The following is a 26,714-nucleotide window of genomic DNA, read 5'->3' as shown; positions in this document are numbered from 1 at the left end:
CGGGGGGGTCGGTGCCCTGGAGGCGGGGGCACAGCACGGGGGGGGGTCAGTATCCAGGGTCGGGGGCACAGCACGGGGGGGGGTCGTTAAGCGAGGGGCACAGCACGGGGCAGGATATTACATCCCATGATACATTTCCTGTTCCGGGTTAGCCTGTATCACGTGTTAAAGGCAGCTTCCTCCCTTTGCCCCAGGCGCGGCGGACCGGAAGTGCCCGGGCCCCTCTAGCCCCCGGCCGCGCTCTATGATGGGACGGAGACTCCCGGCCTGTCACTCTATGGTGCGGGCCGGGGTAGAGCGGCTGCTGTCGCGGCGCATTGTGGGACGGGAATGGCGGCGCTCAGGGAGCGCTGAGGCGGCTGCAGAACGGGCGTCGAGGCGACGCGCGCGGCGGGGCTGGGGGGGCCGCGAGGTGAGAGGCCCGAGGGGGACCCGGCCCGGCCCGGGACCAGTCCGGGGGGGCTGCGACCGGTTCTCCGGGCACCACGGGCCGTGAGTCGCCTCGGGCGAGGGGGGCTGGGCGGGGTGTCAGCCGCTCGCTCGCTCCTTCCCTGCCGCAGCCGGGTCCCCCGGCCTGGGTCCCCCCGGGGCCGAGCCCCGAGCCCGCCCCGCGTGGGAGCGCGTGTCACAAAACAGAGAGAGGGGGAGGGAGGGAGGAGGGAGAGCGCGACGGGACCGGGAAAAGCCGGAACCTGCACGCTGGAGCCGCCCCCCCCAGACCGACACCGCGATAGCCCCCGACACCGCGCTCCCCCCTCTTCCCTAACACCCCCCCGACCGACACATCGCTCCCCCCCCGACACCGCTCCCCCCTCCCGACACAGCGCTCCCCCCCTTCCCTAACACCCCCCCCCCGGACCGACACAGCGCTCCCCCCCTTCCCTAACACCCCCCCGACACAGCGATCCCCCCTTCCCTAACACCCCCCCGACACAGCGATCCCCCCCCTTCCCTAACACCCCCCCCGGACCGACACAGCGCTCCCCCCCTTCCCTAACAGCCCCCTGATCGTCACTGCGCTCCCTCCCCCTTCTCTAATAACCCCCAGAGACTGCTCTGTGGCGGAGCTGGCTGCCCGGTGAGAACTGGGATGCAAGCTTCCATGGGACACTCCCTCAGAAGAATGCCTCCAGAGAGCGGTTTCTTTATTCATAGACAGGGTGATCCTTTGTTACAATGTTGCTTTTTCTCTTCAAGTGGTTTTGATGGTTTTCTGTTGTCTTTGATGGTTTCCCAGTGACTGATGTGCTATGGGGCAAGTGAGGACAGCTGAACCTTGCAGTATGTCAATGGGCCATGACTGAGACATACGATTTCCCGGTGACTGTCTTTTACTCCAAGACCATAGGGTGAAGTTTTCAATATAGCTATATTATTCCTTAACTATTACACATAGATGCATGTCTTAGGCTATGTCTACACTATCACTTATGTCAGCAAAATTTATGTTGCTCACAGGTGTGAATATGCTGGCATAATTTAGGTCACCCATGGGGTGGCATAAGTGCTAGTACGCACAGCCGCTCCTTGGGGGTGGTTTAATTATGTCTACAGGAGAGCTGTGCCACAGTAAGCTCTCTAGTGTTAACAGCCTAAGTGATTGAGTATCAATAAATTAATACCGTGAAAGTGTGTATTTGGTGTATGCTGTGTTGTAGCTAGCTGTGTTGGTCCCAGGATAGGGGAGAGACAAGGAGGGTGAGGTAATATCTTTTATCGGACCAACCTTTGTTGGTGAGAAAGACAAGCTTTTGAGCTACATAGAGTGCTTCAGGTCTGGGAAGGGTACTCTGAGGCCTTGTCTACACTGCCACTTTACAGTGCTGCAACTTTCTCTCTCAAGGGTGTGAACCCCCCCCCCCCCCCCCGTACTGCAAGTTTCAGCACTGTAAAGTGGCAGTGTAGGCAGTGGTGCTGCGACTACACAGCCACATTATGTTACCGTGGCAGCGCTTGAACGTTGCTAGTAAAGACATACCCTGAGTGTACAGCTAGCATAAGTAGTTACAGTGTAAGAGACCATTCTAAGTGAAGTGGCCTGTTAACACCTTTGCAGTAACCCAGGAGCCCCCTCTTCTTGCCTTTAAACAGCCCCCAATCTCATGAAGCTCATCATCAGTAGGCTCCCCTCAGCCACACCAACTAAGTCCTTGTCTACACTTTACAGCACTGCAACTTTCTTGCTCAGGGGTGTGAAAAAACACACCCCATGAGCGCTGCAGGTTTCAGCACTGTAAAGTGGCAGTGTAGGCAGTGCACCAGTGCTGGGAGCTGCTCCCCTCATGGAGCTGCTGCGACTACACAGCCGCTAGTGAAGACATACCCTCAGAGTGGCATCAGACCCTGCCACAACAACACATGCAAAACCTGCAGACATCAGTACCACTCACAACACCTTCCAAGAGCCATGGGCCTACACATGCTTATCACAACATGTGGGGTACCTCATCCAGTGCACCAAATGCCCCAAGAAAAACAATGTAGGTGAAGTAAGGCAATCACCATGCTCTCGAGTGAACTCACAGAAAAATGATAACACAAAACCAGCAATACCAATCATGGGAGAACACTTCACAAAACAATCACTCCATATCTTACCTCTCAGTCCTCATCCTCAAAGGAAATCTGCACAGTGCCTTCAAATGACGAGCCTGGGACTTAAATTCATAACTGCATGACATCAAAAATGCGTATTACAACAGTCTGTAACCCGCTAACACCCCCCCGCCCCCTATTACTGCAAAGGTGTTAATGGGCCACTTCACCATGAATGGTCTTTTACCACATGTTAACTACTTATGTTAAACAATTTGTGACACTCTGAGCACCTTTCCGAGGCATGCAGAAGAGCTCTGTGGTTAGAAAGCTTGTCTCTCCACCAGCAGAAGTTGGTCCAATAGAATATTGCCTCACCTGCTTGTCTCTGTATTAGGTATAGTGAGTTTGTTAGGTCTGAAACAGAAGTTGCTTGTAAAGATCAGTGAAGCTTTTGCCTGTTTGCATCAATGGGCTGCTGTATCATGGGCCTGAGGGTCCCTCAGGGTGTAGCTTATACCCAGGAGAGCCCAGCCTGGGAGTGAGATGGGGGCCTGGGCTGGGCTGGTGGGCTCGACACTGAGCCAATAGCTTGGGCTGGGTAGAACAGCAAGGCTAGGGTGGCGGGCAGCGAGTGGGGCCAGCTGGGCCCCAGGAACCTCTTGTTCACTGGGGCCAGGTTGCTGTGTGGGGAGATTTGTGCTGCACCCGGAGCAGGGGCAGGCAGAGGTTTTGAACGGAGCATGCCAAACAAGCACTGTTCTTTATCCCTCACAGTACAAGAGCGAGGCATGTTCATTGACATTGGATGTTTAAAACTGATAAAAAGGGAAATATGCTTTAGCCTATGTATAATTAGCTTCTGGAACGCATGGCCACAAGATATCTCCAAGGGCAGTATTTCGGTAGCATTCAGTAAAGGACTGGGCATCTGTATCATGAATGAGAATATCCAGTTTTGCATTAGGATAAAAAGAGGAGTACAATTCCCTCTCTTCTAGGGTATAAAGCACCTGTCTATGGTTTTTTTCTGATGGGCAAGTTATTCCATAACTACACACTCAATGTTTCGTGCACCTTTTCTCTGAAGCTGCTGGTGGCACAGGTCATGTCTGAGACAGGAGCCTGGACTAGAGGGGCCCCGGGTCCAGCCTTGTGTTCCTAAAGGGTTGCTTTGTACAGAGAATGTTTTAGGGTGCCAGAAGGAGGTCAGTTTATCCAGACATTGAGCTTAGAAAGGATGTGCAGCAGGGTGGGGAAAGCTGATGGTTTTTTTCTAAGAATGTGGGAGGGGCCTTTTTTCTAGTAGTCAGAAGGGCGTTTACCCCCGAGGTGGTTGGTCTATTGCTGAGATGAACTCTCTGGGGGTTTGGCTTTTGAAAGGAGAGCTGGCTCCTAGGTGTCAGCCTGACAGTGTAAACGTTCTCAGTGTAGTGTCTTTGAACTTCTTCAGCACTGATCCAGAAATGATTGATTCTTCTTCCCCTCAAGGGAAATTGGAACTCTGAGCTCCTCCCTCATGTCTCCTGGGGAAGTGAGAGGCTTGCTCTTTTGGGGGAAGGGCAGTGCAGGGGACCCCATGTATGCCCCTTCCTTCATTAGCCCAACCCCATGAGTCTCAACAACCTTGTCTCCTCATGCCAGTGCCTGATTGTCTTCCTTACAGAGAGCCCCAGGGAAGTGACCGCTTGGGCCACGAGATCCTAGCGATGGAGGATGTCCCTGAGGACACTTCGATGCACCGGCTGGAAGGAGCTGATCTGGAGACACAGGTTGGAGGCTTGATCATCAAGAAGAAAAGTGCCTGCAGCGAGCAGCATGTCTTCAAAGCTCCTGCCCCCCGCACCTCATTGCTGGGGTTGGACTTGCTGGCTGCACAGAAACGCAGGGAGCGAGAGGAGAAGGAAGACTCAGAGGACAAGAAGAAGTCCAAAGTCTCCTCCTACAAAGACTGGGAGGAGGCCAAAGATGACTTGGGAGGCTCTGAGGAGGAGGGGAGCGACAGGGCCAGCAGGAGCAGCCGGCAGGACAGGTGAAGGCCTTGGCACGAGGTGTGAGGGGAGTTTAGTGCCTCGCCCATCCCTTGGGTGGCTACCACGTCCTCCTTTTCAGGAAGGGGCTTGGAGTGAGCGCCTGAAGGCAGCAGCTGGGCTGATTCATGAGCTAGTTTTTGTGCTGGATACAGGACACACAGGATGGAAACTGTGGGCCCCAAGCGCCTGGGGAGAGGAGAGACAGGATTTCTCTCAGCTGGGAGCTGTTGCAGGGCTGAACTCGGATAGACAGAGTGAGGGCTCATGCATGCGGATGAGGTCTGGAGGCTTCCCCGAGTGAAGGGCCTTGGGTGGAGACAAGTCTGGTTGCCACATACATATCTCAGAGAAGGAGCCAGGTGTTCCTTGGGCAAGACCTTGTCAAAGCCCCCTTGCTTTTGGGGGTGGGAGTGTTTCCTCCTGGTTCTTGGTAGCATTTTGTCTCAGCTACTGAGGCTTGTGCTGTCCTCCTGGGGTCTGCTGAGGCCAGCTGGAGGGAGGCAGTTACCCTATGGGTGGAGGGTAGGAACAGGCCTGCCAAGCTGGCAGCAAGGGGAGCTTGCAGGCAGGTTGCCATGCTCAGCTCCTTGGCACAGGTTCCAGTTGCACACTCCTTGCCAGGCTAGTAGTGAATGAGGCCAGGCTCACGCGTGACGTGTGAGGGCTGCAGGCAGAGTTACAGCACGTTCCTGACCCTGCTGAACTGCCCTTTGCCCCTCAGGCATTACCGCTCTGCCCACGTGGAGACGCCATCCCACACTGGGGGGGTCAGCGAGGAGTTCTGGGAGCGCAACCGGCAGCGGGAGCGGGAACGGCGAGAGCACGGCGTCTACGCCTCCTCCAAGGAGGAGAAGGAGCACAAGCGGGGGCGCAATAGAGAGCGGGACCACGACCGCAAACGGGACCGAGGTAACTGTCCTGGAGACCTTCGTGATTGCTAACACAGGCGCTGGGACCCTGGCTTTGGCTGCTGCGAATCCCAGGGCATGGTCCTGAATCGGGTGTGGTGGGCTCTGGCGGCTCCCGCCCTGGATGTCTGACCTGGTACTCTGTTTGCAGAGGAGCGGGACAGGAGCCGTCATAGCAGCAGCCGGTCAGAGAAGGATGGCTCGTCAGAGAGGGGCAGCAGCAGGAGGGGCGAACCAGAGAGTCCCAGACACCGACCTAAGGGTAGGAGCAGCTGCCCTTCCTACAGTGCTCTTCCACAGGAGCTGGCGGGAGGCATGCACTCCTCTCGAGGGGCTCTGGATCCTTCACAAGGGGAGAGCTGAGTGAAAGTCCCTGGCTGAAGAGACCCATGACTAGTGAACTGCCTCATATCTACAGCCTTCCCTGGGAGTGGGACTGGGGTGTTAGGGAGCCTGGGGTGATCTCTGAGCCTGCGCCTGTCCCCCGGGAGCAGGTCTGTGTGGCCGGTATGGGGAGCTATGGCAGCTATTCCCCTGGGGGAATGTCTCCTTAGACTATCTGGGTTGGCCCATAGAAAGCCCAGTATGAGTCTGTAAACATGTAAGTGTGCCCCCTTGCTCTGCTCCCTGTTGGACGGTCCCAGGCCTTGGCTGCAGCTGGGCAGGGGCCTAGGTTGGCTCAGCATGAGGCATCAAACCCAGTTTCCTTTCCCCAGATGCATCCACGCCATCTCGGTCGAGCTGGGAGGAAGAGGACTGCGGCTATGGCAGCTCACGGCGCTCGCAGTGGGAGTCGCCCTCCCCGACGCCTTCCTATAGGGACTCTGAGCGCGACCGCAGCCATCGAGCATCCTCCGCTCGTGATGCAGACAGGAGGGACCGGGACAGGTAGTGGGGTGCAGGGTCGGGGTCTAGCGGGCTGCTGAGGGGTAGCTGGAGAGGCCTGCACTCCCTGGTGATGCTGCCAGGGTGGCGGTCTAAGTTCCCTCTAAGCTCTGCGTCTGCGTGGCTGCGCAGCTGCCTATTAAGCCCCACACAGGGGCTCAGGGCTGTGGCGGGGAGAGGCGCCTCTCCCCCCGCACCGACCTGCCGCGGCGGGGAGAGGCGCCTCTCCCCCCGCACCGACCTGCCGCGGCGGGGAGAGGCGCCTCTCCCCCCGCACCGACCTGCCGCGGCGGGGAGAGGCGCCTCTCCCCCCGCACCGACCTGCCGCGGCGGGGAGAGGCGCCTCTCCCCCCGCACCGACCTGCCGCGGCGGGGAGAGGCGCCTCTCCCCCCGCACCGACCTGCCGCGGCGGGGAGAGGCGCCTCTCCCCCCGCACCGACCTGCCGCGGCGGGGAGAGGCGCCTCTCCCCCCGCACCGACCTGCCGCGGCCGGGAGAGGCGCCTCTCCCCCCGCACCGACCTGCCGCGGCGGGGAGAGGCGCCTCTCCCCCCGCACCGACCTGCCGCGGCCGGAGGAGAGGCGCCTCTCCCCGTGGGACCCCGCACCTCCTCGCCAGCCCCAGCGTGGACCATCCCCGGACTTGCCACAGCCGGAGGAGAGGAGCCCCTCCCCAGCCCAGCCCCACCAGAGCTCCCATGGCCAGGGAGAGGTGCTTCTCCCCTGTCCCCGAGCTGCTGCAGTGAGAGAGGGCTGGGGGGAGTCCTCTCTCCACACCACAGCCCCAGGGCATCCTGCACCCCAACCCCCTCATCTCTGGCCCCACCCCAGAGCCCACACACCCCTGCACGCCAGCCCTGGCCCCCTCCCACACTCTGAACCCCTCGGCCCCACCCCCACCACATGAATTTTGTTGTGTGTCTCACATCACTTCCATACTGGTGCACATAACAAAATTCATTCCGCAAATGGACGTAAAAAATGAGAGGGAACACTGCAGTGTATGTGGCCGGTGAGCCGTAGGATGCAGCTTTCTTCCAGCGGATCCATGAGGCTGGTCAGTCATTCCTGTCCTGCTGCTGTCTTTGCAGGTCAGTGAAGAACAAGTACCCGGATGAGACACCGTTGCCCACCCCTTCCTACAAATACAATGAATGGGCTGATGACCGGAGGCACCTGGGGGCCACGCCACGGCTTTCCAGAGGCAAAGGTGAGGCAGAGGAGAGACCAGACTGCGTAGCCGCTCCTCCATCAGGGTCTGGCTTCCTCGGGACCTCCTGGCTGAGAAGCAAGGGGCGAGGGCTGGTGAGGGCCTGCACTGACCAGGTTGCTCCTTTCTCCAGGGAGGCGTGAAGATGCAGAAGAGGGTATTTCCTTTGAGACGGAGGAGGAGCGGCAGCAGTGGGAGGATGACCAACGGGTAAGAGCCTCTTGGGCGCAGGGCCGTCCTTAGGCATATGCCGAATACGCAGCTGTGTAGGGCACCATGTAATTCAGGGCACCAGATTTTGTGGTGCCCTAGACAGCCGCATGCTGCGTATGCGGCGCTGGCTCCAGCGGCCAGCCCCATCCCCCGGCCAGGCCCCCGCTCCGCCCCTGCCCTTCCCCCAAGCCCCCTCCCCTGCTCTGCCCTGCCCCACCTGTGGAAATGGCAGGAGGAGTCTTTTGGACCTTGACTTGTTGGGATGAGGCCTGCTGAGCAGAGAGCACACAGCATGGGCCTGAGGCGCACCAAGGCAGGCAGAACTGCGTAGGGGTCTGTGGGGCCCCAGTGTATCTGGGGGAGGAGGCTCAGCAGAGTGTGGGCGCTTGGTCTGGGGTTGCTGTACATGGATGCTGCGGTGATGGGGTAGGGTCCGTGTGTGTGTATGTGTGGTGGAGGAGAGACCCATTAGGGGCTCAGGGATGGGATCCCTTCGGGGTTGGTGGGCTCAGTGCAGGATCCCTGTGTTGGGGGCTGGAGGGCGCAGTGGAGGGCTGGGTTGGAGGGTGAGGCTCAGTGTGGGATCCCATGGATGCAGGGGGTCCATTTGTGGAGATTGGACACTCAGTTCCCAAAATGCTGTGCGGACACTTTTCTGGATCCTACTCTGAGCTGTTGGCTCCCCCAAGTGGTGAGACTGAGTATGACTGTGCTCCATTGCAGACAAAGCCCCCCAGCTAGTGTTAGCTTGGGCAGCCCCTCCTCCGAGCAGGTTCTGCATGTCAGGGCACTTCCTCTCGGGGACTGTGGTAGCAGGCTGAGTGTGCAGCCCTCCTGAGCTCTGTCTCTGGCCGTTCTCACCCTGCCTTCCCCATCTCTCTCCTGCCCACCTCCATGCCTGCCCCCATCTCAGCAAGCCGACCGGGACTGGTACATGATGGATGAGGGTTACGACGAGTTCCACAACCCCTTGGCCTACTCGTCGGAGGAGTACGTGAAGAAGCGGGAGCAGCACTTGCACAAGCAGAAGCAGAAGCGCATCTCTGCACAGCGGAGGCAGATCAATGAGGTAAGATTGCAAAGTGGGGCCAGGCCACTCTGGACGTTCAGGGCACTTTCCATCTCAGGGATTCCCATATTACTGGGGGGTGGCGCGTGGGGACGACAGGTCCTGCAGACCAGGAGGGTGGATGGTGTAGAAGGTGACTTTGGGATGGCCTACCATGGGTGAGGGACATGAAAGAAGCTTCTGGCTTTGGGGAGCCATGCCCCATCGCTCTTGTGTCATCCCCACCTCCATCCCCGGTGCGGGGATGGACAGTGGGAGCCGTGGCCCTGCCCTGAGTCTGGGTGTCCCAGTGCTCCAGATGTACATAGTGTGGAGGGCCCTAGGTACTGTCACTTGGAGGCTGGGGTTAGAACTAGAGTGATGGGTCCCCTGCCCACTGCAAGCACACTCAACTCCTGAGGGAATTCTGTGGCAAAAAATAAAAAATTCTGTGCACAATATTTTAAAATTCTGCAAATTTTGTCAAAAAATAAATGTGGAGGCTCCAGTAGGCAGTGGGGAGCACGGGCGACTGGCTGCACAGAGGTGGGAGATCACCTTGCAGCCCCCCCTTTGCCCCTCCAGGACAAGCACTCGGCAGTGAGGCTGCACTGAACCCTGACACTGCACAAGGGCAGGACCTGCCGCAGAGGTCTGTCCCTGCGGGAGGGTTGCAGGGTGATCTCTCACCTCTGTCATTTTTCTGTGGGGAAGCAAAGAAATCTGTTCGGGACATGAATTCTGCGCCTGCCCAGTGATGCAGAATTCTCCCAGGAGTAACACCCGGATGCCGCCTCAGCACACTGGCTAGTGATGTATCCTGACTCCCTGCAACCTCCTGAGCTTTGGAGTGATCCAGAGATAGTATGCCTGTCATACAGCACCCAGTGATGAGGGCTTTCCCCCGGGGCATCAGTTCTACAGCCCAGCCTACCTCCCTGGTAGCCAGGCTACCCCCCCCCCCAATGTAATGTTACCCCATCCTTGGCTCCCCCATCCCCATGGGGCCCCTGGTTGTCTCCTCTCCCTTGAGCTGTGCGCACTGACACCATTATCTCCCCCCTTAGTGATCTCTCGGCAGGGCAGGGCAGATGGAGTGCTGCTAATCTTCCCTTCCCTTCAGCACGCCAGCTCCTCAGTCACTTCTGTGGCTTGTCCTTTGAATCGGCTCAGCCTGCTGATATTTTCTGTTAATGTGGTGGCCAGATCTGAACACTGCATTGCCAGTGCCATCTTCCTAGCCCTCCCTGAAGGGGGCGCTCCCCTCTCTGTTTGTGGGCCAGAGACCTCTGCATATGCAGCCCCAAAGGCACTCTTTGTAGATGGGTTGCGTTGCAGTCGGACCTGGCTTCCAGCCCACAACCCCCTTCCCTGGGAGTGTCTACTAGCGTTTCTCCCAGAGCAACTGGCCTGGCTGAGCCCATGTCCCCAGCTCACAGGGTACGCATTGTATCTGTCATCAGCCTTTTGAGAGGGCTAAAGTTCACTATGCCCAGACCAATGCTAGCCCTGCAGCCCCTCCACGTCACTGTCTTACTGCCATGGAGCTCCTCTGTGACCCTCTGACAGGAGGGTAGCCAGAGAGTGCTCTTTGTGGGTGAGCATGGGGGGTGCCTTATTGTGCTTTGCTGCAGCTTAGATGTGAGGAATCTCTTCTCCACCTGTGAGTGTGGCAGGCTGATGAGGGAAGCTAGGGTATTGCGCCCTCCGCACAAGCTGGAGCGGGGCCTGTGACGCTGCTGCCTGTGGTTCTCCTTCAGGACAATGAGCGCTGGGAGACCAATCGCATGCTGACGAGCGGGGTGGTCCATCGGCTAGAGGTGGATGAGGACTTCGAGGAAGATAACGCAGCCAAAGTGCACCTGCTGGTGCACAACTTGGTGCCCCCATTCTTGGATGGGAGAATCGTCTTCACCAAGCAGGTAGGGGCTCTGCTGGGGGAGAGCCACTGGGCCACTGCAGGGAATTTCAGGCCTTGTCTACACTACAAAGTTTTGTCGGCAAAAGTTATGCCTCTTTAAGTAAAACTGCTGTTGTATGTCCACTCTAGCTCCTTGGGTCAGCAGACCGCATCCACACTAACAGCTCTTTCCTGGACACAGAGAGCAGGGCACTGTGGTAGCAATCCCACTGTGCAGCTGGCTGCAGGGTGCTTTGGGAAGGGTTTGCAATGCCTCATGCATTAGGTCAGGGGTAGGCAACCTATGGCACGTGTGCCAAAGGCAGCACGTGAGCTGATTTTCAGTGGCACTCACTCTGCCTGGGTCCTGGCCACTGGTCCGGGGGGCTCTGCATTTTAATTTAACTTTAAATGAAGCTTCTTAAACATTTTAAAAACCTTATTTACTTTACAAACAACAATAGTTTAGTTATATATTATAGACTTCTAGAAAGAGACCTTCTAGAAACATTAAAATGTATGACTGGCCTGCGAAACCTTAAATTAGAGTGAATAAATGAAGACTCGGCACCCCACTGCTGAAAGGCTGCCGACCCCTGCATTAGATACATCGTCACATGATGCAGGTTTCTCAGTCCCATTCTTCCAGGGGCATCCTAGTAGCTTGTCAGATGCTTTTCAACTGAAGCATGTGGGGGAGGGAGAGGAGAGTGGTGTGTCTGGGGCTGGGGGGGAGACAGCAGGCTGACCAACCTATCCTGAGGCGGGGGAGGGGGTCAGCCCCCTCTGCTCGGCACAGGAGTCTCTCCTAAAGCAGCCAACTCTGCCTCCTCCAGGCTCCTCCGCTGAGCATCCTGAGCAGCTCTGTGAGCTCTCCATGCTGAGGAATCTCAAAGCTGCACAGCAGTCTGTACCCCCCCCCCCCAAGTGCAGCAGAACTGGAGCATTCCACGTTAATGATTTGCTTTTTGTTCCCCACACAGCTGGGCTGTTGGATACTTCCCGGAGCTTTGAAAGGGGAAGGCTGGATGCCTGCAGGGCAGCAGAGCAGTCATTTTGGGATACTGGTGAAAGCCAGTTATGTTGACAAAACAAACAGCAGTGTCTATACTGATGCTTTGTCCCTTTAACTTTGAGCAAGAACGTTATGCCTCTCATTGTGGTTTTATTTTGTCTGCAAAAGAGCAGAGTTTAGCCACCAAAAGTAGCTTTGTGGTGTGTACGCCTCCCCTGTTTTGTTGGCAAAAGCTGCCTTTTGCCGACAAAACTTTGTAGTGTAGGCAAGGCCTCAGTTAGTGCTGATTTAGGACCTCTCCCTCTCTTGCCCCTCCAGCCAGAGCCAGTCATCCCGGTCAAGGATGCCACTTCGGATTTGGCGATCATCGCCCGCAAAGGCAGCCAGCTGGTGCGCAAACACAGGGAACAGAAGGAACGCAAGAAGGTAGGCGCCAGGCATGGCTGCTATCTCCTGGGGATGGGGTGATCTGTTTTACTCTCTCTGTCTAGGGGCCCCAGTCCTGCACAAACACAGAACCAAAAGATGGTCCCTGCCCCAAAGAGCTGAATGCAAGACAAACGATGGGCTGTAAACAGGCCAGTGGGGGAATCCAAGGAAACCATGAGACAGTGAAAAGCAGCAAAGAGTCCTGTGACACCTTATAGACTAACAGACATATTGGTGCATGAGCTTTCGTGGGTGAATACTCACTTCGTCAGACGCAGTGCTGGTCTGCATGATAGGCCCTGCTCCCAGCACGCCAGCAGCCTAGCCACTGTCCAGTTATTTGTAGGCATCATGACAAAGGAAGGGGCAAGATTGCATTTGTCAAGGCCAGAGACACAATCAAGACACCCGACAAGGAGAGTCGGGCCGAGAGTTTCAGCTGTGTGGATGGATAAGAAGGGCTGTAGGTTAGAGATTTTATGCAAAGAGAACCTGCACATAGCCCAGAGGTGAGGACCTGGAGAGAGGTACAAGTCGAAGATGACTCCCAGGTTACAGGCCTGAATGTCAGGCAGAATGGTAGTGTTGTTCACAGTGATTGAGAAAGAAGGCGGTGGTAGGAGCTCGGTTTTAGCCGTGTAGAGCTTGAGCTTGAGCTGATAGCTAGACACCCATGAGGAGATGTCGGCGAGACAGGCCCAGACTTTAGTTTGGGTCAGGGGTTGAGAGGTAGCTCTGTGAGACATCTGCATAGAGATGATACTTGATGCAAATGAGATTACCCAGAGAGGAGAGAAGGGGCCACAGAGCCTCGTGGAACCCCCATGGAAAGCTGGAGACAGGATGAGGAGAATTCTCTGAAGAACGTGCTGATGGAGTGGTTAGAGTGGTAGGGAAAGAACTAGGAGAGAACAGAGTCATGGAAGCCAATGGAGGACAAGATTTCAAGAAGAGCATGGTATCAGCAGCTGACAGGTCAAGGAGGATGAGGATGGAGTACTGGCTCTGAGCTTTGCCTAGGAAGAGGTGATTAGAGACTTTGCTGAGAGGGTTTCAGTGGCGTGCAAAGGGCAGAAGCTGAGTTGTAGAGGGTCTAGGATGGAATTGGAGGAGAGGAACTCCAGACAGTGATTGTAAACAGCGTGGTCAATGAGCTTAGAGAGGAAAGGGAGATGAGGTGGTGGTTGGAGTTAAGGGACGTGGGGAAAAGGGTGGGTTTTTAAGATGTAAGCGACTACAGCATGCATGTGTTGTGAGGGGGAAGAGCCAGAAGTTAAGCAGAAGAATAAGGGAGAGGATGGAGAGTGGGTGCGAGGAAGATCAGGAGATGGCATGGGGTCAGTGGAATTAGAGAAGGAGAGCAGACGAGAAACCTCTGCGTCTATGACCAGGGAGAAAGTGGTGAGAGCTGGTGGGGAGGAGTAGGAAGGGAAGGTTAGCTGAAGGGAGGGGAAGATCATATGTTGTATTTTGCCAGTTTTTCTCTTGGAAAAAATTGGTCCCCCCGAGAAGAGGGGGATGGAAGAAGGGTTTGAAGAGCAAGTCAGGTGGTGAAAAGGCGGCTGGCGTTGTGGGTGCGGGATTCAGTTCAGCTGGAGAAGTAGAGTTGTTCATCTAGGAAGATAGCAGAATGGAAGAAGGAGATTATGCATTTGTAATGGAGGGAATCAGCCCAGCCATGGAATTTCCACTCAAGACGCTCTGCAGCACGAGAGCCAGAATGGTGGAAGTGGCTGTTGTGGCTGATCCATTGCTAGGAGGTGGCAGGGTAGATCTTGTGACGAGAGAGGGACAAGAGAGTTGAGAAAGAAGGAGAATGAATCATGGAGACACTCAGCAGGGATGTCCATGGAGGAGAGGGCTGACAGCAAACAAGAAGTCAGTGCTGATGGACTGGAAATCATGGAAAGACCGAGTAACAGTCTGAGGTGGGACTGATGGATGATGCTGAGAAGAGACCAGGTGAGGGTCGGAGACTTGGGACCTCAACAACCAGAGAGAGCAGTGCTTGTTGGAGACCAGATCAAGGGAATGACCCCTTTGATGAGTAGGAGAGTTGAACCAGGGTTGCAGGGCAAATAAAAAGGTGAAGGCTGGCTGGTGGGGACTCAGCCTCCTGTCGCTGGGTTCCTCCCCCAACCCCTGCAACGGAGGAGACCCCTGTGTCCACCGGAATTGCGTTAATAGATTCTAAAGGCAGAAGGGACCTCTATGATTTTAGTCTGACCTCCTGTATAACACCAGCTGTAGAACTTCCTTGAAAGGGTTCTCAAACTTCATTGCACCGCGACCCCTTTCTGACGACAAAAATTACTATGTGACCCTGGGAGGGGGAACTGAAGCCTGAGCCTGCCCTGGGCAGGGGGGCCAGAGCCAAAACCCAAGCCCCACCACCCCAGGGGTGTATGTGGGGGGGCGGGGCAAAGCTGTAGCCCAAGGGCCTGTAACCCTGAGCCCCAGCCCTCAGGCTTGGGCTTCGGCCCCAGGCTGTGGGGCTTGGACTTGGGCTTTGGCCCTGGTGGGGTGCTTGGGCTTTGGCGCGGGGCCCCAGCAAGCCCTGATGACCCTATTAAAGTGGAGTGGTGACCTACTCTGGGGTCCTGACCACAGTCTGGGAACTGCGGAACGAGAGCAGAGCTTTTAGGAAAACAGCCAATCTTAATTTAAAAATTGCCAGTGATGTAGAATTCACTACAGCCCTTGATAAATTGCTCCATTTTTTAACCCTCACTGGTAAAAATTTGTGTCTTACTTCCAGTCTGAATTTGTCTAGCTTCAACTTCCAACCATTGGATCATGTTAGACCTTTCTCTGCAAGATTGAAGAGCCTGTTATCAAATATTTTTCCTCATGTGATCAAGTCACCTCTTTATACTTCTCTCTGTTAAGCTAGATTGAGCTCCTTGAGTCCATCACTGTAAGGCAGGTTTTCCAATCCTTTAATCAGTCTCATTGCTCTTCTCTGACCCCTCTCCAATTTATCAACACCCTTCATGAACTGTGGAGACCAGAACTGGACACAGTATTTCAGTAATGGTCACAGAAGTGCCAAATACAGAAGTAATATAATCTCCCTTCTATCGAATATTCCCGTTCATACGTCCCAGGATCAAATTAACCCTTTTGGCCACAGCGTCACACTGGGAGCTCATCTTCAGCAGATTATCCACCATGACCCCAAGTCCTTTTCAGAGTCAGTGCAACAAGGATAGAGTCCCGCATCCTGTAAGTGCGTTCTGTGTTCCTGGGTGTATTGCCGTACATTGGGCGTATTGAAACACACTTTGTTTGCTGTGCTGTTTACCAAGCAGTCCAGAGTGCTCTGTATTAGTGACTTGTCCTCATCATTATTTACCACTCCCCAAATCTGTGTGTTCTCTGCAAATGTTACCAGTGAGTTTGTTTTCTTCCAGGTCCTTGATTAAAGATGTTAAATAGCGTAGGGCCAAGAACCAATCCCTAGGGGACCGCACGAGAAAGGCAACCACTCAGTGCTTCCCTGTTTACAGTTACATTTTGAGACCTGTCATTTAGCCAGTGTTGTGCCACGATGATTCTGTGTATTAGTTTTTTAATCAAAATGTTGTGTAGGACCCAGTCAAATGCCTTACAGAAGTCTAAGAATAATCTTTATTCTTTCTGTGGCCTCCTGCTGTGTAGGGTGTCCACCAGGTTCTGGCATTTATTTCAGCCTTGTGCTGCTCTGTTCAAGCTGAAATTATGGACTTGGTTCTTTTCTCCAGTGTTCTGTGTAATGTTTGTCTAGGGTGCTGTCTTTTTCTCCATATCATCACTTGTGGCGAAAGTCATGTTGGTGGCAGCCTTAAAGTGTGTCCTAAATATATCCATCATTGTCGTCTTAGCATATTTGATGCTTTAGACTGGTTCACTCTACTTAGAATTTCTGATGTTGCAAGCAATTCTTTCCAATGGTCTTTGAAGATCTTCTGCAGACATTTACTTTGGAATGAGATGATCTTAACAATTTCTGTTGTAGATTGCCATGACTCTGTTCCATAAAGGAGGACAGACATGATGTCAGTGTTAAAAATTCAGATTTTTATGTCAGTGCCAATCAGCTACTCTTCCAAATCTTTTTAGAGTTATGAAAGTTGTTGCTGCTTTTGATAGTCGCTGCTTGACAGCTAGCATGCGTCACCATCATTGCACATGTCACTCTTTGTCCACTCTGATGGTTACTTTTGGGACATTGATAGCTGTATACTTTGTCTTCCTCTTGTTGATGAACAAACCAACTTGTTTTGCTGTGTCTGCCAAAAGCTGGGTGGTGCTTTGTCCATAAAATTCTTCAGTTTCCTTCTGCGGTTACTTTCCTTATGACATAGTCAATGACCAGTGCAAACAGTAGTGAACATATGAACAGAAGAACGGCCATACTGGGTCAGACCAAAGGTCCCTCTAGCCCAGTATCCTGTCTTCCGGCAGTGGCCAGTGCCTGGTGCCTCTGAGGGAATGAACAGAACAGGTAATCATCAAGTGATTCATCCCCTGTCGCCCATCCTTTTATTTTGTTGTTTAGCCATGGTGACTCTTATTTGGTTCTCTTACTGTTTTTTAATTTGGGGTATATATTTAAGTTGGGCCTCTATTACAGTGTCTTTAAAAAGTTTCCATGCAGCTTGCAAGGATTTCACTTTTGGTGCGATACCTTTTAATTTCTGTTTAACTAACCACCTCATTTTTGTGTAGTTCCCTTTTCTGAAATTAAATGCTATGATGTTGGGCTGCTGTGGTGTTTTCCCCACCACAGGGATGTTAAATTTAATTATATTGTGCTCACTATTACCAATCAGTTCAGCTATATTCACCTCTTGGGCCAGATCCTGTGCTCCACTTAGGACTAAATCAAGAATTGCCTCTCCTCTTGTGGGTTCCAGGACTTGGTGCTCCAAGAGGCAGACATTTAAGGTGTCAAGAAACTTTATCTCTGCATCCCGTCCTGAGGTGATAAGTACCCAGTCAATATGGAGGTAGTTGAAATCCCCCATTATTATTGAGTTTTTTATTTTCATAGCCTCTCTGATCTCCCCGAGCATTTCACAGTCACTAGCACCATCCTGGTCAGGTGGTCGGTAATATATCCCTACTGCTATATTCTTATTATTCGAGCATAGAATTACTATCCATAGAGATTCTGTGGTACAGTCTGGTTCATTTAAGATTTTTACTTCATTTGAGTCTACGCTTTCTTTCACATATAGTGCCACTCCCCCACCAGCACGACCTGTTCTGTCCTTCTGATATATTTTGTACCCTGGTATTACTATGTCTCATTGATTATCCTCATTCCACCATGTTTCAGTGATGCCTATTATTTCAATATCCTCATTTAATACGAGGCACTCTAGTTCACCCATCTTATTATTTAGTCTTCTAGCATTGGTATATAAGCACTTAAAAACTTGTCACTTTTTAGCTGTCTCCATTACGTGATGTAATTGAATGGGACTTTTTTTCATTTGACTGTTTCTCATCAGATCCTACCTGTATTTTACTATCTTCCATCCTCTCCTCCTTAGTAGGACATAGACAATCTCCATTAGTAGATCCTCCCCAGGGGATGTCTCTGTCCAAACCATGTGCTCCTCCGCACCTGTCGGCTTTTCCCCAGCCCTTAGTTTAAAAACTGTTCTACGACCTTTTTAATTTTAAGTGCCAGCAATCTGGTTCCATTTTGGTTTAGGTGGATCCCATCCTTCCTGTATAGGCTCCCCCTTTCCCAAAAGTTTCCCCAGTTCCTAATAAATCTAAACCCCTCCTCCTTACACCACGTATTGAGACCTTGCAGTTCTGCCTGTCTAACTGGCCCTGCGTGTGGAACTTGAAGCATTTCAGAGAATGCTACCATGGAGGTCCTGGACTTCAATCTCTTACCTAGCAGGCTAAATTTGGCCTCCAGGACCTCTCTCCTATCCCTCCCTATAGTACTGGTACCTACATGTACCATGACCACCGGCTCCTCCTCAGCACTACACAAGTCTATCTAGATGTCTCAAGTGGGGACATGGAACACCCTTACGTTATTCAGTTGTCACTGCAAATCATTGGCTGATGTTGTCAGCATCTCTGACAGCAAATTCTAATAATAAGAATAATACATCAACACCACAGTTTCCAACCAAACTTGTAATCTCATGTATTTGATATCAGGTTAGTTTGACAGGATCTATTTTCCACAAACCCAGGTTGATTGGCATTGATTGCATTCCTCTCCTTTAATTCTTTATTAATGGAGTCCTATATCAGCTTCTACGTTATCTTGCCCAGGATCAATGTCAAGCTGACAGGCCTATCTTTACCCGGGTCATCCTATTTACCTTTTCTAAATATTGGCATGACATACACTTTTTTCCAGTCTTATGGAACTTCCCCAGTGTTCCAAGAGCAGGAGCGCTGGCAGCCTTTTTGGCGCCCTAGGCAGTGGAAGGTCCCGCCCCCAAAATGGCACCTCCGATGGAGGCAGTGGAAGGTCCTGCTACGGAAATACCGCTGACGACCGTGGCGGCCGAACATCCGGCCGCCGCGGTCACCGCCCCCCAAATGTTAGTGCCCCAGGCGACTGCCTAGGTCGCCTAATGGGTTGCGCTGGCCCTGTCCAAGAGTAACAGCCCTGCAGCTCCTTGACCAGCTCTTTTAAAACTCTGGAGCTGCTGATTGTAAAATGTCCTGACTATAATAGGTGCAGTTAAACATCTGCCTGTGTTACTAATGGAGTGAAAAGTGTTGCATCAGCATAGGATATGACTGGTGATATGACTACATCATCTGTTTTTTCCCTAAATACAGAACAGCAATATTTACTGAACTTGTCTACCTTTTCTGCATTGTTGACAAATCTACCTTTTCTATCCAGTAATGGACCGTGTTGTTGGGATCTTTTTTGTTCTTAATTTACTTTAAAAGGCTTCCTTATTGTCCTTAACTCTGCTGGCCTTAGAATTCTCCTTGTGTCCTTTTGCTTCCCTTACCATTTTTCTATAGTTCCTACCTTATGATTTATATTCACAGAATCAGGATTGGAATGGACCTCAAGAGGTCTTCTAGTCCAGTTCCCTGCACTCAAGGCAGGACTAAGTTGTTATGTAGACCATCCCTGACAGGTGTTTGTTTAACCAGCTCTTAAAAATCTCCAGTGACAGAGATTCCACAACCTCCCTGGGCAATTTATTCCAGTGCTTAACCATCCTGACAGGAAGTTTTTCCTAATGTCCAGCCTAAACCTCCCTTGCTGCAAGTTAAGCCCATTGCTGCTTGTCCTATCCTCCGAGGTTAAGAACAATTTTTATCTTTCTCCTCGGAACAACCTTTTATGTTCTTGAAAACTGTTATCATGTCCCCTGTCAGTCTTCTCTTTTCCAGACTAAACAAACCCGTTTTTTTCAGTGTTCCCTCATAGGTCATGTTTTCGAGACCTTTAATAATTTTTGTTGCTCTTCTCTGGACTTTCTCCAATTTGTCCACATCTTTCCTGAAATGTGGTGCCCAGAACTGGGCACAATATTCCAGTTGAGGCCTAATCAGCGCAGAGTAGAGTGGAAGAATTATTTCTTGTGTCTTGATTACAACACTCCTGATGATACATCCCAGAAGGATGTTCGCATTTAGTTTTTTTGCAACAGTGTTACACTGTTGACTCATATGTAGCTTGTGATCCACTAAGACCCCTAGATCCCTTTCAGCAGTACTCTGCAGTCATTTCCCATTTTGTATGTGTGCAACTGATTGTTCTTTCCTAAGTGGAGTACTTTGCATTTGTCCTTATTGAATTTCATTCTGTGAACATCTTCTTTCTTCCACTTGTTTATATCTATATATAAAAATGTATTTCCTTTTCATAGCTGCATTCACTTTCCCTCTACGCTAGGTTGTTTTTTAACCTGTGCAGCTTTCTCTTGATTGTGGCTTTTTGGGCCTCTAGAGTGAATTAGAGAGGATCCCATTGTTACTCTGTGTGCATGAGGGAGATGTTAAGAGTTTGAGTCAAGATCCAGTGGCTGGAAGATGAAGATGGACAGATTCAGTCTAGAAATAAGGCATGAATTTTTAGTAGAGAGAGGAATTAACTGTAGGAACAACTTACCAGGGGATATGGTGGATTCCCCAGCACTTGAAATCTTTAAATCAAGATTGGTGTCTGCCTAAAATCAAATCTGCTGTAGCTATGGGCTTGATGCTGCTGGAGTGATGGGTGAGGTTCCAGATTAGGTGGTCACAATGGGCCCTTCTGGCCATCTTCGAATGTCCCATCTGGGATGTGTTTGGGCTCTTTGTTCCTCTGCTCTTGGCAGTGCTGGAGATGAGCTGGCACTTTGCTCTCTGCCTTTCAGGCTCAGCACAAGCACTGGGAGCTGGCTGGCACCAAACTGGGAGACATTATGGGCATCAAGAAAGAGGAGGAGCCAGACCAGACTCTGACAGAAGATGGCAAGGTGGATTACAGGTAGGTCTGCTTGATGGGGTTCTGAGCCTGGCACTTGAGTGAGGTCCATGGAGTCACGCACTCAGGGGCTGCTGTGTCCCCCCAGGACAGAGCAGAAGTTTGCTGATCACATGAAGGAGAAGAGCGAGGCCAGCAGTGAGTTTGCTAAGAAGAAGTCGATTGTGGAGCAGAGGCAGTATCTGCCCATCTTTGCTGTGCAGCAGGAGCTGCTCACCATCATCAGGTACCGCTGCTAGCCCCTCCCTCCCGGGGAGCTTCTCCTAGGTAGAGAGGCGAAGCCAGATGGGCCATCGGCTCCTGTACAGCTCCTGGATGGAGCCCAGTAACTTGTCTGACTGAAGCATCTTCCAAAGAGGCCTCCAGCCTTGATTGGAAGGCATCAGGAGATGGGGACCGTGCTGCTTTCCCCTGCTCCCCCTCAGGCAGGTCTCTGCACTGGGGGTCCCTCGGCTGCGGGAGCAGGCTGCACAGCTTGTACGCTGGGGCAGGGACTGAAGCCTGCTGCTGAGAGACCTCTTTCGGCTCTTCCCTAGGGATAACAGCATCGTCATTGTGGTGGGGGAGACGGGGAGTGGCAAGACCACCCAGCTGACTCAGTACCTGCATGAGGACGGCTACACGGACTACGGCATGATCGGCTGCACCCAGCCCCGCAGGGTGGCTGCCATGTCGGTAGCCAAGCGGGTCAGCGAGGAGATGGGCGTGAGCCTGGGAGAAGAGGTGAGTCTAGCAGGCCCTGGGGTAGCTGTGCTGGGTTGCTGGGGAGGTGCGCTGTGCGGGTGCTGAGCTCTCCGCTTTCCAGGTGGGCTATGCCATCCGCTTTGAGGACTGCACGTCAGAGAACACGGTCATCAAGTACATGACGGACGGGATCCTGCTGCGGGAGTCCCTGCGGGAGGCCGACCTGGACCATTACAGCGCCATCATCATGGACGAGGCGCACGAGCGCTCGCTCAACACGGACGTGCTCTTTGGCCTGCTGCGGGAGGTCAGTGCACCCGAGGGTGGGGCGGGCCAGCAGAGGGCACAGGCCAGAGCCTGGCTGCTGGTAGCATGGATTGGATGCCCTGCTGGGACTTGGGGAGGGAGATGGAGGCTCTGGGGCAGGGGCATGAGACGTGCCCCTCGCAGAGGGGATGCAGTCAGTACAGTACCCCACCCTCGCAGTGGGGGGGGGAGGAGTGGCCTGGGCTCCGCCCCCCTGCTGCCCTCGCAGTGTGTGTGTGTGGGGGGGGGAGGAGTGGACGGGCCCCGCCCCCCTGCTGCCCTCGCAGTGTGTGTGTGTGTGTGGGGGGGAGTGGACGGGCCCCGCCCCCTTCTGCCCTCGCAGTGTGTGTGTGTGGGGGGGAGGAGTGGACGGGCCCCGCCCCCCTGCTGCCCTCGCAGTGTGTGTGTGTGGGGGGGAGGAGTGGCCTGGGCCCCGCCCCCCTGCTGCCCTCCCAGTGTGTGTGTGTGTGTGTGGGGGAGGAGTGGACGGGCCCCGCCCCCCTGCTGCCCTCGCAGTGTGTGTGTGTGGGGGGGGGAGGAGTGGCCTGGGCCCCGCCCCCCTGCTGCCCTCCCAGTGTGTGTGTGTGGGGGGGAGGAGTGGACGGGCCCCGCCCCCCTGCTGCCCTCGCAGTGTCGTGGGGGGGAGGAGTGGCCTGGGCCCCGCCCCCTTGCTGCCCTCGCAGTGTGGGGGAGGAGTGGACTGGGCCCGCCCCCTTGCTGCCCTCGCAGTGTGGGGGGGGAGGAGTGGCCTGGGCCCCGCCCCCCCGCTGCCCTCGCAGTGTGTGGGGGGGAGGAGTGGCCTGGGCCCCGCCCCCCTGCTGCCCTCGCAGTCTCTCTCTCTCCAGGTGGTGGCGCGGCGTGCGGACCTGAAGCTCATCGTCACCTCGGCCACCATGGACGCAGAGAAGTTTGCCTCCTTCTTTGGGAACGTTCCCATCTTCCACATTCCTGGCCGCACCTTCCCTGTCGATGTCCTGTTCAGCAAGGTGCCTGTGGGGGGCGGGGGGTCTGGGCAGGGCTGGCCGCATGGGGTGGAGGTGGAGGTGCTGTGTGATGGGTCCTGTGCATGGGGGGGAGTCGGGCTGTGGGCAGCCAGGCCCCCCTCGAACTGCTCTCTGCCTTTCAGACCCCGCAGGAGGACTACGTGGAGGCTGCGGTGAAGCAGGCCCTGCAGGTGCATCTGTCTGGGGCCCCTGGAGACATCCTCATCTTCATGCCGGGCCAGGAAGACATTGAGGTGACCTCAGTGTGACCTTAGCACTAGCCCCCTCCCCGCGGCGGACCTGGCAGCACAACCAGCCTCCCCCCCCCGGGCCCTTGTGCCTTCTCTTGCTTTCATTCCCCTCTCTGTCCCCAGGTGGCCTCGGAGCAGATCGTGGAGCATCTGGAGGAACTGGAAAAGGCCCCAGCTCTGGCTGTGCTGCCCATCTACTCTCAGCTGCCCTCTGACCTGCAGGCCAAGATCTTCCAGAAGGTAGCACGTGGCAGGGTCTCCTGGGGGAGGGGAGCAGCGGCTGCTGTGGGGGCACCTGATGTCTGACTGTGCAGAAGGTAAAAGCCAGGGACCCACCGCTCCCCGCGGGCGCTGATCCTGGCACTCCTTGTCTGCACCCCTGGGGGGCACAGTCCGTCGGGAGCTGGGGGCTGCCAGCCCCTCAGGGCGCTGACACCTGGTGTGTTGCAGGCTCCGGACGGTGTCAGGAAATGCATTGTCGCCACCAACATTGCGGAGACCTCGCTGACGGTGGACGGCATCATGTTTGTCATTGACTCCGGCTACTGCAAGCTGAAGGTGAGGCGAGGGCCGGTGGCGGAGCCCTGCTCCCTGGAGCTGCTGCGTAGCCGCCCATTGGGCCCTGCCCGGCATCCCCCACCCTGTCTCACTGCTCCTTGCCTGCCCCGCCAGGTCTTCAACCCCCGCATAGGGATGGACGCCCTGCAGATCTACCCCATCAGCCAAGCCAACGCCAACCAGAGGTCGGGTCGCGCTGGCCGGACGGGCCCAGGTCAGTGCTTCAGGTAGGCGCCTCGCTGCAGCATTAACCCCTTGGGTGCTGAGCTGTGGACACAGCAGCTGCTTCCCCTCAGTTGGCTTGACTCTAGCTGCTTCGTGGGAAGGGTCCTGGAGCTCAGGGGATCTGAACTGGGTGCACACCCCAAAGTGACCCAGCTTGGAGGGGGTGCTCCCATGTCAGGGGTCTCCCGAGTGCACCACGGAGCAGCAATGGCGTCTCCTGTGCACCCAGCTTCTCCTGCACAGTTGCTGGGGGTGTGTGCAGGGTCTGCTCCCTGCCCCAAAGCAGGGCAAGCTGGAGCTGCAGCTCCTGCGCCCAGGATCCCTGCTCTAGAGAGCTCCCCGGCTCGCTGTGGCTGGGCAGGAGGCGGCGCTATCTGAGGGGCTGGCTGGGGAGGAGGGAATGGCGCTCACGGCATTGGTTCCCCAGGCTCTACACCCAGAGCGCCTACAAGAATGAGCTGCTGACCACCACGGTGCCTGAGATCCAGCGCACCAACCTGGCCAACGTGGTGCTGCTGCTCAAGTCTCTGGGCGTGCAGGACCTGCTGCAGTTCCACTTCATGGACCCACCCCCTGAGGACAACATGCTGAACTCCATGTACCAGCTGTGGATCTTGGGAGCCATGGACAACACGGGTAAGGAGGGAGGGGAGCGCTGAGAGCTTCAGGGAGGGGGTTTGGGGGGGGGGAATAGGGGGTGCTGGGAGCTTGCCTTGCTACCGGCTCCTGTGTTTCTCTGCAGGTGGCCTGACCTCAACGGGGCGCCTGATGGTAGAGTTCCCGCTGGACCCAGCGCTCTCCAAGATGCTCATTGTCTCCTGCGACATGGGCTGCAGCTCCGAGATCCTGCTCATTGTCTCCATGCTCTCTGTGCCCGCCATCTTCTACCGGCCCAAGGTGCGTGCTGCTGCCTCGCCTCTCCTCCTCTCCCCTCGTGTGTGGGCTGGGGGGGCCCATCCCTCCCCTCTAGTCCTAACCCTGCGCCCCCTACTCCCACCTAGGGCCGGGAGGAAGAGAGCGACCAGGTGCGGGAGAAGTTTGCTGTTCCGGAGAGCGATCACCTGACTTACCTGAACGTTTATCTGCAGTGGAAAAACAGCAGCTACTCCATGCTGTGGTGTAACCAGCACTTCATCCATGCCAAGGCCATGAGGAAGGTGGGGCCATGCTGGGAGACCAGGGCCTGGGGGGGCAGAGGATGGGGCCTCCGAAGTGGGGCAGGCCTCTGACAGGCATGTGCTGTTGCAGGTGCGGGAGGTGCGTGCCCAGTTGAAGGACATCATGGTGCAGCAGCGCATGAGCCTGGCATCCTGCGGTTCAGACTGGGACATCGTCAGGAAGTGCATCTGTGCCGCCTACTTCCACCAGGCTGCCAAGCTGAAGGTGAAGGGTGGGGCGTGCAGGGTGCAGGCCGAGGGAGGGGCAGGGTGCTGCCCGGGGCTGTGCTAACCCGGCTCTTTCCACAGGGCATCGGGGAGTATGTGAACATCCGCACCGGCATGCCCTGCCACCTGCACCCCACCAGCTCTCTCTTCGGCATGGGCTACACTCCAGACTACATCGTGTATCACGAGCTGGTCATGACCACCAAGGTGAGCGGGCTGTGCCCTCCCTGCTAGTGGGCGGGGTGTTCTCAGAGGGGGGGGCCGGGTTGGGGCCGTGCCCTCCCTGCTGGTGGGCGGGGTGTTCTCGGGGGGGGGGGTTGGGGCCGTGCCCTCCCTGCTGGTGGGCGGGATGTTCTCGGGGGGGGGGGGGGGTTGGGGCCGTGCCCTCCCTGCTGGTGGGCGGGATGTTCTCAGGGGGGGGAGGGGTTGGGGCCGTGCCCTCCCTGCTGGTGGGCGGGATGTTCTCGGGGGGGGGGGGGGGTGGGGGGGGGGAGGGGTTGGGGCTGTGCCCTCCCTGCTGGTGGGCGGGATGTTCTCAGAGGGGTGGGGGTGGGGCCGTGCCCTCCCTGCCGGTGGGTGGGATGTTCTCAGAAGGGGGGGGGTTGGGGCTGTGCCCTCCCTGCTGGTGGGTGGGATGTTCTCAGAGGGGGGGCGGGTTGGGGCCACAGGAGCTCTGTCCTCCCTCGTGCTGGTTAGTGCTGGGCTGAGGGGCTGTTGGTGCCTGGGAGGGGGAGGTTGGACCCGTGCCCTGACCTGCCCGTGCCCTCCCCCCCCAGGAGTACATGCAGTGCGTCACGTCCGTGGATGGAGAGTGGCTAGCGGAGCTGGGCCCCATGTTCTACAGCATCAAGCATGCAGGAAAGTCGCGCCAGGTAAGGGTGCGGGGGACTCCCCCTGGGGGCAACCTCCACGGAGACTGGGCTTTGCCCACCGCTACGCTGGTGCTGCCTGCTCTGTGCCCGGCTACGCCCACACCCCGGCAGGCCTGGGGAGCTGCGCCGGGCACCCAGCTAGGCAGGACTGGACACAGGCTGCAGCCTGTGCCACGGGCCTCTCCCCTTCCCAGCCCCTGCACTCAGAGCTCTCGCCCTTGCTGCCGCTGCAGGAGAATCGCCGTCGGGCCAAGGAGGAGGTGTCTGCCATGGAGGAGGAGATGGCTCTGGCTGAGGAGCAGCTGCGAGCACGCCGGGAAGAGCAGGAGCGCCGCAACCCGCTGGGCAGTGTGAGGTGGGTGCTGGGCATGGTAGCAGGGGCTGTCCCGAAAGGGCTGCAGCACGGGGCTGCCTGTGGATTGTTCTCTCCTGTAGGCCACTGGGGTCCTAGGGGGATAACGACTGCTGTGAGTAGCGCCGGGGGGAGGGGGAGGGGGAGGAGCAGGTCAGGCACGGGGGCGTCCGGCCCCGTGGCTAATGGCCCTTGCTCTCCCTCGCAGGTCTTTGAAGATCTATACTCCGGGGCGAAAGGAGCAGGGGGAGCCCATGACGCCGCGCCGCACTCCTGCCCGCTTCGGCCTGTGAGCAGGCACTTCCCTGTGCTGGCCTGGAGCTGATGGATTCCCTGCGGGGGGGCTGTCCCCCGCTGTGTGTAAATGTGACTTGGGGGTGCTGGGGCCCCGCCCCGCCCCGGCATCTGCACACACCTTGGCACTGTTTGCTACAGAGGAGAAATAATTTTATTTGTATAAATGTC

The 26,714-nt window shown here is 55.6% G+C and overlaps 1 protein-coding gene across 3 annotated transcripts; it reads left to right on the top strand.

Annotated features, from left to right (window-relative positions):
* Positions 1–188: 188 nt before the first annotated feature.
* Positions 189–26,714, top strand: DHX38 (DEAH-box helicase 38). 3 transcript variants are annotated; one of them, XM_044987528.1, is made up of 28 exons: positions 343–412; positions 1,238–1,349; positions 4,202–4,567; positions 5,290–5,477; positions 5,628–5,738; positions 6,193–6,364; positions 7,452–7,570; positions 7,704–7,780; positions 8,697–8,852; positions 10,592–10,753; positions 12,065–12,172; positions 20,524–20,636; positions 20,722–20,859; positions 21,170–21,356; positions 21,439–21,624; positions 22,469–22,609; positions 22,750–22,860; positions 22,981–23,097; positions 23,308–23,415; positions 23,530–23,642; positions 24,068–24,276; positions 24,383–24,537; positions 24,642–24,797; positions 24,889–25,023; positions 25,107–25,232; positions 25,802–25,897; positions 26,131–26,252; positions 26,458–26,714. In XM_044987528.1, the coding sequence occupies exons 2-28, from the start codon at positions 1,297–1,299 to the stop codon at positions 26,540–26,542; spliced, it is 3,810 nt and encodes a 1,269-aa protein (XP_044843463.1). In that variant the 5' UTR covers positions 343–412; positions 1,238–1,296; the 3' UTR covers positions 26,543–26,714. The 3 variants fall into 3 exon arrangements, with proteins under 3 accessions (XP_044843465.1, XP_044843464.1, XP_044843463.1); XM_044987530.1 differs by lacking the exons at positions 343–412; positions 1,238–1,349 and adding an exon at positions 189–280; XM_044987529.1 differs by lacking the exon at positions 1,238–1,349 and having other exon boundaries at positions 287–412.

Source organism: Mauremys mutica, chromosome 14 (assembly GCF_020497125.1).
Source record: "Mauremys mutica isolate MM-2020 ecotype Southern chromosome 14, ASM2049712v1, whole genome shotgun sequence".
Taxonomy (NCBI): domain Eukaryota; kingdom Metazoa; phylum Chordata; order Testudines; family Geoemydidae; genus Mauremys; species Mauremys mutica.
This window is presented reverse-complemented; position numbering and strand designations above follow the sequence as displayed.